General features: G+C 37.1%; 1 protein-coding gene across 14 annotated transcripts in view; it reads right to left on the reverse strand.

Annotated features, from left to right (window-relative positions):
• The window catches only part of DST (dystonin), a 608,843-nt gene that overhangs the window by 497,562 nt on the left and 92,343 nt on the right, over nucleotides 1-18,938 (reverse strand). For all 14 annotated transcript variants that reach the window (XM_072642521.1, XM_072642508.1, XM_072642527.1 and 11 more), the window contains exon 3: nucleotides 9,106-9,294. In XM_072642521.1, coding sequence (XP_072498622.1) covers nucleotides 9,106-9,294 — 189 coding nt within the window. The remainder of the gene's footprint in view (nucleotides 1-9,105; nucleotides 9,295-18,938) is intronic.

Here is an 18,938-nt window from a genome sequence, read left to right on the forward strand (position 1 = left end):
TGATACCTCCTTGGCATGTGAAAATGACCCAAACTGGTTTCTCAGCAGCTATGCCAGTGAAGTTCAAAATCTGATAGATCACACCAACACTTCAAGTATCAAGATATTATGCTCTACTAAGGACCAAGCTAAGGTGAGCCCCAGATCCTAAGGGTTTTGGGTTTTTTTGGCCACAGAAGCTCATGAAACTGTCTACAAAAAAGGCATATGAAAGAGAAAACTTTTAAACTGTCAGAAAAAACTTTTAAACTGTCAGGAAATTATAGAAATTGTTTTCACTTTTCTGTTTTTCTTTGTCAGAATGGAAGGTTCATTTTGGGGGAAAGGTGTATCAGGAAATGATTGTGATATTTTAGAAAAGGCATCAATACAACTTTTTCTTAACTGTCTGCTAATGTACAGAGCAGATATGAATTGTAATGGCTGAGGGAATACTGAAGGAAATAAAAGCATATCTTTTGAAGCCCTAAAGAAGCAAGGCTTTAAACAAGTTCAGTATATAATAGGGATGATCATTATCTTTCTAGTCTTCTCATATCTTGCTTCCCCCACATACTTTATGATCCAGCAACATCAGCATTCTTGACATTCCTTGAACAGGAACATCATCTCCGGACTCTGTGTTTATTCAATGGTTATTCCTATATCTGGGATACTTTCTCTTTTCCTCTCTGTGTCCTGGCTTCCCTGTTTCCTTCAAGACTCAGCTCAAAATCCATCTTCTGTAGGAGACTTTTCTAGGTACACACACACACACACACACACACACACACACACACACTAGCTAGCTTCCTCTTTCCTCTGAGATTATCTTCTATCTACTTTGTATAGATCTTGTATGCACATAGATATTTGAATGCAGTCTCTCCCATTAGAATGTAAGCTCTTAAAACAACTGGAACTACGCTCACTGGGCTATCAAACTGTTCGTATCCTTTAACTCAGCAACACCTTGGGTCTGCATCCTAAAGAGATCAAAGGAAAACGATCTATAAGAACTGAAATATTTATAGTAGCTCTTTTTGTGGAGTCAGATAATTGGAAATTGAGGGGATAACTATTAATTAGAGAATAACTGAACAAGTTGTCATATATGATTGTGATGGAATATTATTGTAATATAAGAAATGATGAGCTAAATAGTTTCCAAAAACCTAGGAAGGTTGATATCAATATGAATTGAGACAAAGTAAAGTGAACAGAACCAGGAAAACATTGTATACAAAAGCAGTAATATTACAATGCTGACCAACTGTGCCGCTACTCTGATTGATACAACAATCCAAGATAATACCTAAGGACTCATGATGAAAGACGCTATCCACCTCCAGAGAAAGAACTCTGCACATAAACTGAAGCATGATTGCTTTATTTTATTTTTCTTGCCTTTTTTTGCAACATGGCTAATATGGAAACTTTCTTTTCATCCCTAACCCTTATGACAGTGTCTGTCATATAGGAAGCACTTAATATATGCTTGTTAATTGAGCCACTGATTTGAGGCTTAGCACATATCATATAAGTATAAATATAGGCTATCTTCAAGTATGGGATATACTCATTAAAATGAGATTTCTTGAAAAAGAAAACTATATAAGCATAGACATTAGTGGGCAAAAATCACTGATAATAGACTATATACCAATTTTATATGAACTCTATTGGGGCAGGATAAAAGGCTTTTTTAAAATTTTAGACACACATTTATTAAGCACCTACTATGTACCTGGCAGGGGCAGCTAGGTGGTGCAGTGGAGAGAGTGCCAGGCCTGGAGTCAGGAAGACCTATCTTCATGAGTTGAAATCTGGCCTCAGACACTTACTAGCTGCGTGAGTTGGGACAAGTCACTAACCCTGTTGACCTCAGTTCCTCATCTGTAAAACAAGTTAGTGAAGGAACTAGCAAACCACTCCAGTATTTTTTACCAAGAAAACCCCAAATGGGATCATGAAGAGTCAGACACAATTGAAATGACTGGACAATAAAAATGTACCAGGCACTGTGCTAAGCATTTTACAGATATTTTCTTGTTTTATCCTCACAATAATCCTAGGAGATAAATGTTATTATTGTTTCTGTTTCACAATTACAGAAGCTGAGGCAGACTTGCCCAGAGTCACACAGCTATTAGTATCTAAGGCCAGATTTGAATTCAGGTCTTCCTGACTCCAAGTCCAGAGCTCTCTCCCCTGCACCCTCTCCCTGCCTCCAGAGTGAAGCCTAGATCAATACAGCATTTAGTGAGACAAATCCTTTATAACTGTTCAGTTTTTTTGATCCTAAGGTACAGCTTGACCATGTCATTCCTCTGCTCAGATACTTTCAGTGACCCTATACTGCTAACAGAATTAAGTCCAAAATCTTTAGCATGGGAGTAGATGACCTTCATTGTCTAGTCTCAGGTTACCTTGAATACCAGACTGAAGAGTTTGGTATTCTCTTATATACATGGTAGAGAACCATTATAGGAAACATTTTTATTTCCTCTACTTATGCTCTAACCAACCTAGACAATACACCATTCCTTGAACAAACCTTGTGTCTTTCTTTTTGCCTCCATTACTTCTCTCACATAATCTTCTCTTTGTCCGGAATATCCTTCTTCCATTTGTCCCCTAGATCAAGTCTTACCCATTATTCAAGGCCCCACTTAAATGTCTCCTCTGCCAAAGTGATCTCCACCTGACCAAAGCAACTTGTACCTCCTTCCTCTGGGTATCCATGACACTTTGTATTTTTCTTATAGCAGGTATCACATTATCCCTGATGATACATCTCTTTGTATGTGGGTCATCCCCTGCTAGATTATAAGATCCCTGTTGGCAGGGATAGCCTCTCTATCTATTTGGTATGTATACCAAAACACCAATAATTGTACTTTGCACAAAGTAATGGCTCAATAAGTATTAGGGTAGCTAGGTAACACAGTAAATAGAGTGTGAATTCTTGAGTTAGGAAGACTCATCTTCCTGAGTTCAAATCTGACCTCAGACCTTTACTGGCTTTGTGACCCTGGGCAAGTCACATAACTCTGTTTGCCTCAGTGTCTTCATCTATAAAATGATCAGGAGAAGGAAGTGTCAAATCATTCCAGTATCTTTGCCAAGAAAACCTCAAATGAGTTATGAAGAATTGGACATGACTAAAAACCACTGGACAACAAAAAGTATTAGCTGACTTGAATATTTAACTCCCCGAAGGGATTCAATTATCCATGTGTTTATTATTTATTAAGTTTATAATAGGCCACATCCATTATAAATGTCAGTGAATGCATCTCAAGTATAAATTATGAATTTCCTGATAACCCAACTGAATACTCAAAGAACAAAGAGACCAGAAGCAAAAATATAATGAGTTCTTTGCAACCCATAGCCTCTTCACTAAGAGGATATACAAACCATAAGAGAGCTGAAAATACACTGTCAGATCTTCTGATGCTTCCCCCTTTTTACCAACATTCTTTTACTCTTTCTAAAATGAGCCATTATCAGATAAACCATTCACATCTTGGGCACCAACTTCGCTACTAGAAATGCTGAGTCTCTAGTGTAAAAAGCTGAGTCACCACAGATGACTCATTTTTATTTTGCCTCAAAGTTTCCACTTCCGTGCTTTTCCAACTCCAAATGTATCTTGTCACTTTTTTATTTTGACTTTGCTTGTATTCACTGACTGCACATAAAATAAAACAATAACAACAGCTCACATTAATATAGTATCTTAAGGTCCTATGTGCTGCCATAAGACCATATATACAACCCCCTGCTTCATTTTACAATTAAGTAAAATAAAGCCTAGGCAAGGCTTTTTCGTATGTTGTCTTAAGTGCACAAAAAAGACTCTCATAGTCACTAACTGGACCTAACACAGTCCAGTACAGAACCATGAGACATCAATCTGCATAAGCTTACACCTAGACTAAAAATTGGGAAATTATCGGTAATAACTGTTCACTCCATAAGACAGTGAATGGATAGACAGATGGATGGATGGATGGATGGATGGATGGATGGATGGATGGATGGATGGATGGATGGATGGATGGGCAAGGCTAGGTGCTTGCTTTTTGCCAGGTACTGTGCTAAGAGATGGGGATATATCTTTTCCAACTCTTTCAGCCACTTCTGTCTGCTGCATTCAGAGAATAAAAACTAGGGTTTATTCATATCATGGACTCTATGAACTAAACCGGTGAGAAGGCAAGGAGTTTCCTTCCCTGCCACCTCTCTTTTGCCCTGGCTCCAGCTCTAAAAAATGGGCCTTGCAATGGGATATAAAAATCTATCTTACCCTACAGGGAAATAAAAAGGAAAGGGATAAGAAGGAGGTAAGGTGATAGAAGGGAGGGGGGATTGGAGGAAAGGATAATCAGAATACATGCTGTTCTGGGGTGGGGGCAGGGGAGAGATGGGGAGAAAATTTGAAATTCAAAATTTTGTGGAAGTGAATGTGAAAAATTGAAAATAAATGAATTAAAAAGGGAAAAAAAGAAAATTTTTAAAAATTTAAAATGTGCCTTGGGAGGAGAGGGGATGGGGTACAGGGTGGGGTAAGAGGTGGCAGCACATTTCTGTTCCATATTGTTCCTCTTTCTCAGTGTGTGCCAGAGGTGAGCCTCATGGGACCTAGGAGTTTGAACCACGACAACCTTGGAGCCAGGTTTGCAGGCAGAATGGTGCAACCCAACAGTCTTGCAGACAAACCTTGAGAAGCCAGAGTGTCTGGGACTTGAGTCCAAAGGGGAATTTGGGACTTGGAATTGACTGTGCTCCACAGAAACCAATGCGAACTAGGAACCTAATACCTTTCCTCTCCTCAGGGACTGAAGTGGTACAAAGGCAAAGGGAGTATAAATACAAAAGAGAGACAGTCCCCGTGCTCAAAAAGCTTACTTAGGGAAAGATAATACAGATAGCAAACTAATAATCAGAAAAATCTGAGTAGAGGTATGAGGCAATACTTTGACATGCCCTCATAGAGTAATAGTAATGCTAATTTGTGACAAGAACAGTTGTTATTAGGATGACCACAGGCTACTCCGTGGAAGTTCCTTCTGTCTCCAACAGAACTGGCAGAGGCAAAATTAAGAAGAGCGGAAGGAGCAAAACAGCCATTCCTGAAATCTCTTCCCCAAAACAAGTGAGTAATCACGACATCCAGTTCACTCCTTCCAGTCTTTCTCCAACTGAGCATCTTTGAATGCTGCATGTAGACTAATATTCTTAATACACTGTTTTCATCATGTCACTCCCCTGCTCAAAAACATTCAATGGCTGTCCATTGCCTATAGAATAGATCTCAAACTCTTTAACCTGCTTTCAAGTTCCTCCATGATCTGACCCAGTCAACCTCATTTCTCATAACACCAGCTAACATTTATATAGCTCTTGAAAGTTGGCAAAGCACTTAATTATGAAAGCTCCTACAGCCAAACTATTCTGTTCAGTGTCCCTCCAAACACACCTCATGTTTTCCCTACCTCTGAACCATTGCTCACACAGTTCTTACAATTTCATGCATCTTTTTGTTCTGATTATCCTAAACATGTTCATTTTTCAAGGCCCAGTTCAGATTGGATGTACTCTGCCAAGCTTTCCTGGCATCCCAAATGAAAATGACCTCCCCCTCTTGAGCTCCTATAGCATTTGACACATTTTTGATAATACTTTGCATCTCTCTGGACTTTGTGTTGTATTCCTCTTATTTGACTCCCAATATAATTTCTTATCATTGAACTGACTAAAAGCTCCTCAAGTTCAGTACCAAGATAAAAGTCAAGACAACTGGTGATGACCCAGGATACAATGGATGACCTTGGCAATTTTGATGTCTGATCAAAATCAGTCACCTTCATGGCCATTGGAACAAAGTGTTCTCATCTACCCATTCTGCCAGGGGAAGTCTTTACACGCTTGTGGTAGCCACCCCCCTAATTCACAGATGGGTTTGAGGACCATCGGCTACCTCCCAGTTAGTTACCTCTACAACACCATATATGCCATATCATCCCAACTAGATAACAATGAGACGAAAGAGTAGAGACTGTGAATTTGTATTTATTCTTTCTCCTCTTATGTGTTGTATTTATGCCTTGTATCTAAAACCAGAAGGGACCTGAGAATCCCTCAGATCTCACCCCCTTATTGTAGAGATGAGAAAGCTAAGTCCTACAGAAGGTAAGTGACTTTCCCAAGGTCACATAGGTAGAACTCATCAGAAGCAAGATTTTAATCCAGATCCTCTGACTCCAAAATACCATAAGCCACTGAATAAACATATTTGGATTAATTGGTGATTATAGTACTCCCAAACTTCATGGCTTATATCCAGGGGATAATAAGGCAGGTAAGTGTTCTTAACCTGAGTCCATAAAGTATAAATAGATTTCAGGGAACCCATTAACTTTGATGGGGAAACAATTACATCTTTATTTTCACTGATTATTGACTCCTTTCATTATGAATTTTTTAAAAAGATTATTTTGAGAAGAGATCTAGAGGCCTCCCCACAGTGCCAAAGGAGTCTATCACACACACACACACACACACACACACACACACACACACACACGTTTAGAAAGCCTCCTAGGACCTTTCAGAGATCACTGCAGAGCCTCCACAGACATAAACCCAAGCCCTTTCACCTTTGCTAAGCAGTAGAGAGTGTGACTAACGGACTACATCTTGACAAAGAAAAAATCAAAAGACTCTAGATGGCAGTGATGGTCTCTTTTTAAAACAGTATTTTGAATCACCAGAGTAGAGACAAAAATAAGTTGAGAACTAGAAAGGAGAGAATTATCAAAGGATATTTTCTTGTACAATGAGGGGTAACGTCTCACTGATGGCTTGCTCTCTATATCCTGCTCTCACCGGGATTCCACTTTGTGGATAGCTCCCTGCTCTCAGGATCAAATAGTTTAGAGCTGCAAGGGGCCTTAGAGGTCATCTAATCCAACCCCTTCACTTAACAGGTAAGTCCCACAGAGGAAAGCAACTTGCCCAAGGTCTGCTGGGGAGTAAGGAACAGTAACAAGATTAAAAATATAAGACTCTTTCCACTAGAACACAGCCTGTGTGTCCTGAGAAGGAACTAATTGGCCCTTTCAACTGAAAAAGTTTTCCTCTAAAAGATAATTCAATAAATAGAGCCACACCCAAGTCAAGAAAGTCCTGGAAGGAAATCAAGCATTTATTCTCTTCTTTGTGAGATAACCTATGATTTTTAAAACCTCCCCAGACGGATGTCATGGATATTAACATTTGTGAGGGCATTCTCTCTAATTCTTTGTCCCAAACCAAGCTTTGGTTTGAATTTTGTCTAGTAGATGGGTGGGTATTCTAGACTGCAATCCTTGTATTGTAGCCAACAGGAGAGAGCACTGCAGGCAGAAACCAGTAGGATGCCAGATATCCTTGGCAGCAGGCACAAACTTGGCAATAACATATGAGACTGATGTTCATGGCTATAATCTCAACAAGCTGAGCAGTTCATAAAAGGTTTTTAAGGCCTGAAAGGACTCCAAAGAACTTCCCAGAATCCATAATGGTATGGAACATCTTGGTTATTCAACTAAAGATTAGGATAGGGCTAAACTTATGATTTCACTGATCCAGGGAATTCCCTCCTTCTACTAGTGCAGGTGGATACCTTCTCTACTATTTACAGTCTTAGAGAGTTGCCTCGAGCAGAGGTTCTTAAACTTTTTGGGCTCAGGACCCTTTTACACTCTTGAAATTTACTGAGGACCCCAAAGAGCTTTTGTTTAAGTAATATATGACCCAGGGATGTGCTAGAGCCAGTTCTTCAACTCAGTCCCATTATTAAATATCTGGTGTAAATATTTTCATCTCAGAAATCCACAGATGCTACAAATCAGGACTTGATTTGTTAGGTCAAACTTCTAAGTGTGTCCTGAGCACTTTCTTCCCCCAGAGATGTAGTTGTTAAGCCAGCACACCCCTAGATATCTATTGATATCTCATATTATCATCTCATATATCATCTCGTATTGAACATTAAAATTGAGATAATTTAAAATGTGTAAGTTAATTTAAATAATAAATTCAATTGCATGTTAATATAAATGTTTCATTAACATTAGCTATCTTTTCCAATACAAAAAAATTTTAGTGAAAAAAGTGGTATTGTTTTACCTATTTTCTGAAATCTCCTATTTGCTTTTGTCTTCCATATGTATTATGTTGTTTTGGTTGAAGTACATGAAGAAAATCTTGCCTCAAACAGATTCTTAGTTGGAAAAGGGGTGAATATTTTAATAGGCAAATAATGATTTAATATTATTATGAAAATAGTTTTGATCTTGAGGTCACTCTTACTGGTCTTGGGGTGGACCACACTTTGATAACCATGGGCAAGGAGGGGTTAAATGATTTGCCCAGGGTCACAAAGCCAGTATGTGTCAGAATTAGGACTTGAAACTGAGTCTTCCTGGTTCTAAGACCCTCCAACCAAAACGTCTGAGTTATCAGAGATGTCTAAGTCCCTATTACAAGTGCATTTACAAACACTTCAGTTATACCTAATATAAACTTGTAAAGTTTGTGAAAGACCAGGGACTAAGCTTGAGAGTTAATTACTGTGTCACTAGTTCACATGGCTGGAAAAGAAAAAGCAAAGGAGAGGAAACTAGATTCAGAGAGACATTTTTCTAGCTGCCTGTTTCTTCCTTCTCCAACAAGCATAAATCCGTCCTTTCTTTGGAAAAAATGACACTATGACTCAGACATGTACATGATCACTCTAGGTCAATGCTGTTTTCATAATTTAAAATTATTTATCTCATCAAATCAATGGCACACCCTTATGTTAGCATGATTCATGAATGGCAATAATACAACTGAGTCACAAAAAAACTTTAATTTTTTAAAGTTACCACACTAAATAAAAACACAGAAGTTTTATTTTCTAACTTTCCCAGAGCCAAATTTCCCAAATGCATAAGTGTCAAGGAAACAAACTCATTATCACTAAGCACATTCTGCTAGGCTATGTGACCACATCTGACATTATTTTTAAACATTCTAAGTAAAAATAAGATGATGAATTTCACATTTTCTTCAAAGATAATTTATACTCACAGGTTTTCTAGTTGAAGGAACTTGAACAGAGTGGTAAAATTCTGGCTGAACTCGACTGCTTTTCTTGAGTTTTCTTTTTCTCACTGAAGTTTCTTGTTCGCTCTGATGGTGTACTTCTGCTAAAGGTTCAGTTTCTTCTACGCGGGCTGCTACCCTTCTTCTGGTATGGCGAGGACTTGCTCTAAATCCCTGTGGACCCAAAATAAAAATCCCACATGTGTATTATTAATGTGAAAATTACCATAGAATAGTTATACAAAAAGACATAGAAATGATCGTGCAGGCTTAACAAGCAGATTTCTATTTCCAAAGTATCCATCTAAGAGGCACAATGGATGAGTGCTAGATTTGGAGTCAGAAAGGCATGAGTTCCAATACCACCTCAGATATTTACTAGATGTGTGTCCCTGGGTAAATCTCTTTACCTCATCTATAAGATGGGGATGATAATAATGGTCCCAACATCACAGCTTTGTTGTGAGGATCAAATGAGATAATATTATGTAAAGTGCTGTTCAAAACTTAAAGTGATCATATTAAAAGCAGGCTTCAACGTACAAGACACCCTTGTTTCTTAGTAGTCACACTGGATACCATCTTGTCGTTATTCAGTTGTTTTTCAGTTGTGTCTGACTCTTCATGACCCAATTATTTCTCGGCAAAGATACAGGAATGGTCTACCATTTGCTTCTTCAGCTCATTTTAAAGATGAGGAAAATCAAAGCAAACAAGGTTAAGTGAAGTCACTTAACTTAGTAGACACAAGGTCTACTAAGTGTCTGAGACCGGATTTGAATGGAACTGCCCATAATTTACCTAGAAGGACCCAGAGGGCCTCTTGGTTTTTCTTGTCTTTGATGTTGCCAACTCACTCCTATTCATTCACATTAAGGTATAAAAGGCTGACAAGCTATCTGGGGTTTTTCTTAAACCTTTTTTTCCCACTTGAGAGTACTTTCAAGTTTTTATATTGTATTTCTGAAAATACATGATAACAACCGCAGCCAAAAATGAATGCCAAAATCTAACATGTTATCTTATTCAAGATAACGAGTATGTGGCAAAACATATTCCACCCATAATGCTTTACAATAAACACTATTTTAGCTAGTGTAATTGTAGCAACTTGATAAGAATCATTCTTTACAAATATTCTAGTATATATTCTTTAGAGAAAAGTGTTAAAACTCCACATCTTGTTTACTTTAGCAAATTAGTATAGTTTTTCTACTAAATTATAGAAAGTTAAATTTCAAAAACGAAGTTATTTGCTGATAATATTTTTTTCCATTTAGCACTATAGTTTGTTACCCATTGTAAGGTAGACAGTAACCTCCTAAAGAGAAACCTGGAAACTCAAAAACTCTAGTCATTCTATCAGAATAGGACCAGCAGTAAATTAAACCAAAGTCCCTTTCTCAAGACCCTTGACACTGTAGAGTTTGAATATCAACTACCTTCCCTTTCCCTAGGAGTCTTTCATCCTCACTCTCTAGACCTGGACACCTTGCTGGCTTTCCCCCATGTCTGGTCCTGGTAAACTCAGATATGAATCCTATAAAAACTCATCAGCCTTTACTGTTCAGGGAGAGGATATGCAATTCCACCCTGAGGCCCAGCAGACCTGACCTGCTTCAGTCATTCTCCTTGATTGTCTTTAATTTTGTATCTCCCCTCAAAAAAGCTGTCTTGTTTTACTATCGTTGTGAGCTCTGTTTGCTTATGCTAGGTTTTTTGGTCTGTGCTAAGATACCTACCTACCTAAATATGATGACACCTTATTCTGAAGCTATCCATATACTCAATTTACTTGAATGTTCATTATAGCAATTTTTAACTTTTTTGATGTCATAGACATCAGTCTGGTGAAGTCTATGGACCCTTTCATAAAATAATATTTTTAAATGAATAAAATAAAGTATATAGAATTACAAAGCAAACCAATTATATTGAAATAATGTCATGTAATTTTTTTTAAAATTCAGAGACCCTCGATTAAGAATCTCTGGTGCATAAAAATTTGCATTTTGTAGGATTGTTTCTATCTACAAAGAAAAATTATAAAACTCTTAATTGTTTCTATTTTTATTGTAATGTTATATGTATGCAACGATATAATTAGAATACATCATTATTGTAGGTTAAAGGTTAAAGGTAAGATATGCTGTAATGATTTTTACTGAATAATATATTCTCTGCTTCAAAGGAAGCATGAATAAAATTAGGTTAAATAAAAAAAATTTTTTAAAGGCTGACAAAGCTTAATTTGTTACTTCTCCTAAGGGCACTTGGTATTTTAGCAGGTGTGTTAAGCCAAAGGAATAGATCAACTAATGGAATTCTAGACACAAGGAACTGAGTGTAAGAGGTAGAAATGGGGAGCATATATTCAGAGAACCCCTGAAATCACAATACCTAATATGTTGCTGCCTACTTTATCCATGTGCGAGGTTGGCTCTGAACCAAATATTTGCAAAAATGGCCTAAAATAATATTTAGATAAGAAATTGTGTATAATCCCATTCCTATCCTTCTTTATTTTGAAGTATGTAGAAACTCCTGTACTTGATAAAGACTGATTGACTAGGTGACCCTGCACGTGGCAGGCAGACCAGGGGAATGTAAGTACTAGAGGGTTCTACCTAAACTTAAAAGGCTTCAAACACTGATTAAGGGGCTATGTTTGTGTTGAGAATCTGAGGATCAGCTGCTCTAATTTCAAAGAAGCTCTTCACTAGGAGGGCACAGGGGGAAGAATTTTTGGACCACCACAGCTATCAAAAACCATCTCCTAAATTAAAGAGAAGTTATGATGATCTGTGTCATTCAAGGGAGCACCCACTTTGATGAAATTAAAGATCTTTAAATGACTGAAGAGACTCCTATGCCAGTTCATAAAGACCAAAGCAGAACAGAAAGGGACTATCCAGTCAGTTGCTATGGAAACTCAACAAAGTGCAGTATGTTACTTGCACTGAAACCCTATAGTAGTCTTTACCTCACCAAAATGACTGTCAATTTTTTATATGAAAAGATCACCATAGGCTCGGGGAAATTAAATTGAGGTTCAAAGGTTCTTTCTTTACACTTATATGATGTTTTATCAGTAGTAGAAGTAAGAAATATTTTAAAATCAGTAGTATGTTTTATTAGGGTTGGGAGTAATAGACAGATGTGGGGTTTTTTTTTTTATAAAACAGAAAAAAACCCCAGAAAGTGTATAGACTGAGAATTAGAAATAAAAGAAGCTTCCCTCAGCACAATGAAAGTTTGAAAAATTGTTGGCTAAAATAAAACTTGCTGCAATGGCAATAAGAAAAAAAACTAAGGACAAAAATAAGCACATATATTTCATTATTTTTTTAAAAGATTGTGTCACTTCACAAAATGACTAATATGGAAATACATTTTGCATGATTGAGCATATATAACCTATATCAATTTGCTTACCATATCAAGGAAGGAGAAGAGGGAGGGAGAGAATTTGAAACTCCAAGTTTTTTAAAATGAATGTTCAAAATTATTTTTACATGTAATTGTGAAAAATTAAATAATATTAAAAAAATTTTTAAATGCTTCAATGTATTAAAATATTAAATTTTATTAGCAACCAACCAATGCATGTCAGAATACTTTGTAAACAGATTTCTTTTTTCCTGAAAAGCTATAGGCAGATAGATATATAGTATAGAACCCTCCCCAAACCATTTTGAATGAGACAGGTCTAATACCCAGACTGGCTGATCAGGAGAGGCACTGTGGTCTACTCTGAGCTTAAACCACCACAAAGTGTTGCAATGCTCTGACATAACAGACATGCTTTGCTCTCTGAATGAACTCAAAATGCCCTTCCTGTGTCAATACTACAAGGCCAGATGAAGTTGACCAAGAACATTCTTCTGTTTATGACACAAGGTGCCTTAACCCAGATACTATCTTGAAAAATGGAACTTTTCTTTGGTGGTATATTATGGATCTATGCTACATAGGGGAAACACATATTCTGGGATCATAATTTCAAATGAAACTTTATCATTCTCCTATCTTGTTGTATTTGTAACCTATTCACTTAAAAAATTCCTTTCTCATATCATGGTTAACCATATAGAGACTATAGTTCTGGCTGACAAAGGCATCCTGAGCCAGGAAGGAAGAGAAGGATGAGAGGGAATTGCTCTGAAGATATAAGATCTCCTTGAATTCATTGTCTTACAATGAACTTCCATGTGTATCTCTAGATGCATGTTCCACAAGCTTTGAGAGAAATAAACACTCATATTCAGTCTAATTTTGTTTATCTTTCTAGGATGAACTTAGTAAAAGTTGACAACAGATATACATATACATACATACATAGATTATATATACATATTATATATATATATGATATATATATATATGAAAAAGCAACTCCCTAGTTTAAAACTCAGGTCAAGCAATATTTTCTGTAAGAAATCTTTCCTGATCCCCTGTAGCAACAAGCACCCTGGCATACATAGGAGAGCCTGATGTACAGGTTCTTAGATCTGTGTTTCTGAAAGGAAAGCAACTTTTGAGGGGTCAACAATTTATTTTAATTACATTCACCAACAGGAAAATACAAGCAGAGAAATAAAGACCAACAGACAGGGCTTCTAACTGTAAGCAAAACTTTTAACTATAAGCAATACATACATCACAGATCAACACAACTGTCTGACCATTGCATTCATACATAGTTATCGGAGAGAGAAACACCAAGATCTGGGTTTTCAAAGTTGGGGGTGCTCCCTAATGGCTACCCAGAGTCTCATCTGGCACATGAACCTTCTTCCAAACCCCCAAAACCTCATCTCAGAGTATATATACACTTTTCAGAGCCAGAGGGTACAACCCTCCTGACCCAGTGCCTCATTAGAAATTAAGAAAAATTTCCCTTAATGGGCTTCAGGTGACTCCCATTAATGGGCAAGGGGAGAGGGGAGGGCGGGAGGGAGGGAATCTTTAACTCTAATTAACATTGCCCAAATCTACTAAGGCTTCTCCAAAAAAAAAAAAAAACCCTTATACTTTTTCTGCATATGGTTTGTACCTACCACCACCTGCACACATCTCCCTTGATAATAAACTCCCTGATAACAGGGTTTTGTTTTGTTTTTTGTCTTTATAGTCCCAGGGACTAATCCAGTAGTCATAAATATGCAATAGATGTTTAATAAATGCAGACTGATTAAATTTGGAATCAGAGAACATGGGTTCAAATCCTGGTTCTCTTACTAACCTACTACCACAGGTATAACCTAGAGATAAGGTGATTCAAAGGTTCTCCATATATAAAAGATCGATCCAAGATCAGTTCTTTATCTTTTTTTATGTCATGGAACCCCTGGCAATCTGGTGAAGCCTATGGATCCCTTCTCAGAATAATGTTTTTATATATATAGAAGAGGTAGGATTACAAAGGAAACAATTAAATGGAAAGTTAGAATAGAGATAGATATATAGACAAATAGATAATTTATATATAAATATATGGCATATACACATAGGTTATTCAGGTATTAAGTGTCAAAGGCAGAAGTTGAACCTAGGGTCTTTGACTACAAAGTCAGTACTCATCTCACTAACTTAATTTAAGGAATAAATAAATTTCTTCATTTCATATTGGCATAAAATGAACAAAGTCTCAATAAGATTAATAATATATATTATTTACATTTAGTAAAAATTCAATTTGGGCAGATAGGTGGTGCAGTAGATAAAGCACTGGGCTTAGACCATCAATTCAAATCCATCCTCAGAAACTTACTAGCTGTGTGGCCCTGGGCAAGTCATTTAACCCTATATGCCTCAGTTTCTTATTTGTAAAATGAGATGCAGATGGAAATAGCAAACCACTCCAATATCTTTGGGGCATAAAGGGTCAAACAGGATGAAATGACTGAACAACAACAAACTCAAATAATAACCATAATGCCATCAGTTAGCTCTCCAATGAAATGTCTCAAAGAATCTCACATGATTTTGACAAGCACAGGGGAGGTATCATGTAAGTGGAGCGTCTCTAAGGTTATGATTTTGATCTATTGAATGAAATCCTCTTTTTTAATAGACAACAAATAACAAATAAGCACAGGAGGTCTTATATTTTCTGTTCCTTGTAGTCAAATGTGTGACTGTGAAGAGATAGTCCCCTAAAGAACATGGTTTGTGAACACCTGCCTGTACACTTTTCAGACTCTCATCAAAAATACTTTATGTAAGTGCATGTGTAAATTGTTTTCAAATTTTGTAGAAATGTTGATAATAACTCAGTCGCATATGAACTGATGCAAAGTGAAGTGAGCAGAAAGTGGAGAGCTGATGGACTCAGAGTATAGACTGAAGTATATGCATATATTTTTTTAAAAATTGAGGGGGGGACATCACTAATAATAGTTAACATGATTATCATCTCATTTGGTCCTCATTATCAATGCTGTGAGACTGATTGATGTTGTTATTAACTCCATTTTCCAGATGAGGAAACTGACGCAAACAGAGGTGGTTATTTTTTTAACCTCTGTTAAATGACTCATTCAGGGTCACTCAGGGTCACACAGGGTGAGTAAGTATACGAGACTAAATTAGAATTCAGGTCTTTCTGATTCCAGGTCCAAACACATCATCGCTTCATCATGGCTAATGCAGGGAATTTGTTTTACAAATGACTATACATATTTGTAATGGACTTTGTTTTTGTTGTCTTATTAACAGATGGTGGGAGGAAAGCAGAGAATTCAGCACTGAAAATAAAAATGAATTTTGAAAAAAAAATTCACGATAATAATTAAATTACTCCAATGCATGAGGGAAAGGAATAATCAGAGTTATAAGTTTTTCCCAAGCATGTGGAAATCTCCCCCCTTCCAGAGAGATAAAAATCAATCCCTCAACACCCTCAAAAGTGTGTCACCTCCAGCATGGGTCTCTTCTATATATATTTAGTCTAATCTGCGTTCTTCCTATCTTTGTTTTCTTAAATGCCATTTCTGCTTCCCCACAAAGGACATCAGGAATGGTGATATAAATATAAATGTAGTGTGGCTACACTATGATTGAGTGAGGGGAAAAAACTGTTATAGAAAATGAGACTGATTATTTCCTTTTCTGTCTATTTCTTCTTTCCAAGTTTCATCTTTAAATGCTCTCAGAATAATCTGGCTTAATCGGTGCCAAGTTGTCACTGGAATTTTTTTTCTCCATCACTTCTCACTATTTCATGAAGAGTTACTCTTCATAATCTTTTACCATCAACTTCTACAGGGTTTTACAAAAATATTTTTAATTTAAGCCACTGTTGTCCTTGACTACTATATTTCTCTTCTTGGCCAGGAGATCAAGCATTGGCTAGATGAGAAAGTTTCTGGGTCTTTTGATCTTGTTCTGTCTATTTATTTATATAAAAAAACAAACAGGAAGCTATATGCTAACTAAAGGCATTTGCCACTGGAACGAAGGATGTCCAGCATAAAGTCTAAATCCTGCTTAAGTCTCATCCCTTACACAATCCATCCTCCACACAACAATGCCACAACAATACAGCTATGACTGTCCTACTCGATAAGCTCCAGAGACTCTCTATTGCATTTAAAATCCTTCATAAACTGACTTTAACCTTCCTTTCTAGGTTTATTATGTACAATACTCCCCTTTATGCGCTCTAAAATCATGTAGCAAGTCAAGCAAAACTGGCATTCTTGTTATTTCTTACACAAGACGCTCTTATCTCCTGTTCTCAATGTTACCACTCCTAGAATGTAATGCCTTCTTCCCTCTGCTGTCAGAATCTCTAGATTCCTTGAAAATTTAAGTGACATTCCTCTGACATGAGGCCTTTACTTATTCCCCCAAACTTGGCACTTTCCCCAAAATGACTTTTCATAGACTTTGTGTACTACACATCAGGCCTTCTCTACAAAGACCTCCACCTCCTACCCACCCATAACCTTGACGCCCACCTATAGGTTCCTCAGCTTTGAAAGAGGATTTTTGCTCTATCTTGCTTGGGACCAGGGCTCCACTTTCCAATCAATCCCCATCATATGTGTACTCCACCCACCCCTGCATATCTCCTTTCCAGCTACTCTTCCCCCATTAAAATGTATGTTCCTTGAAGGCAGAGACTGTCTTGCTTCACTGTATTTGTATCCCCAAGAACTTAGAAAATTGTCTGATACGTAGTAATCACTTAATAAATGTTTTCTGTGTCTATCCATCTTTATATGTTATCTCTACCCCCACCTTACCCCCAAAAGAATGTAAGGTCTTTGAGGACAGGGACTATCTCATTTTTGTTTATTTATCCCCAGTACCTAGCACAGTGCCTGGCATATAATTGGCATTTAATAAACGCATCTTGATCAATCAGTTTATTAATTCCCTATAGATGGTTAGGCCTTCCAGATTTTTACATTTTATTATGACATTCAACTGATTGTCTTTAGTCCCAGAAGATTGCAGAGCCTTCTAAATAAGATATACAATCACAAATAAAAAAGTTCAACCCTAATAACACATACAGGAAAAGACCATGACTGATATGCAGCTGACTGTATATCCCAAAGAGCTGGTCCATCAGCATGTATATATTAGACATTTTAAATGAACAATGAACTGGGCCCACAACTGACTAGGAAGGCAATGGACAGGATAACACTGGAAAATTGTGCAACGTTTTTCATGTGGTATAGTGGATAGAGAGCAATGCCTGGAGTCAGGAAAATCTGAGGTCAAATCCAGCCTCAGACACTTACTAGCTGTGTGACCCTGGGCAAGTCACTTAACCTTGTTGATCTCCATTTCCCCATCTGTAAAATGAACTGGAGAAGGAAATACCAAACCATTCTAGTACCTTTGCCAAGAAAACCCCAAATGAGGTGACACAGTCAGACTTGACTGAAATGACTCAACAACAACAAACTTCTCCCATAAAAATACATTTTTTTAAAAATATCAACACTCTTCTAGTGTTGCTTTTGGATTAAGGGTGTTGAATTGTCAAAATTACAAAGAATTAAAAGTTGTGAGTTATTCAAACAGCTATAGAGAAACAGATAAAGGATATAAGTACATTATTAACAATGAATTATGCAGGGGAAGTGGCATAAAAGCTATCACCAAAGAGATGTATAAATGGAAAAGGAGATGGGTTGGTCCTGTACTGAGGGTTCAGGATAATGAATGGAAAATCCCATTTGTACCTTCTACAATGCTAAGTGATCTAGAAGAATTACCCAGCACATTGGTAGAATCCTACAAAGGACTTACAGAAAGAAATATTTGGACAAAAGTCATCTAGAATGGGAAATTGTGGATAGGCTGCAATCTGCTTCCCTGGAGGGAGTATCTACATTGATGAGAGAGCATAGATCCATTAAAGTACTTAAGCACCGATCAATTTGCATTTTGTATAATTCAACAAGATATGCTGTATGCTCTACAGCTAATTTCCAAAGAATTAACATTACAAGTTACCCAAAGGGCACTGAAGAAATGTATCATCAATTAAATAGGCTGTAATATGTTTCCAACCAAGAAATATGCAGTAAGAAGTAGTAGGAAGGATACCATCAGAGAGATGTACAAAGAGAAAAGGAGATGGGTTGGTCACATAGCAAATGCGAGACAAGGTTACACTGGTATCCACAAAATGTTAGAAGACCCAAAGCAAGCATCCAGTGTGTTGGGTATAAAGATTTTACAGAAGGTTATTAACTAGAAATGTACAGGATGAGAAGGCAAGAATAGATTATTAGGTACACTAATGGAAAGAGTACCTCCAGCACCACAATCACAATCCATTAAAGTGTGAC

Source organism: Notamacropus eugenii, chromosome 2 (genome assembly GCF_028372415.1).
Source record: "Notamacropus eugenii isolate mMacEug1 chromosome 2, mMacEug1.pri_v2, whole genome shotgun sequence".
Taxonomy (NCBI): Eukaryota; Metazoa; Chordata; class Mammalia; order Diprotodontia; family Macropodidae; genus Notamacropus; species Notamacropus eugenii.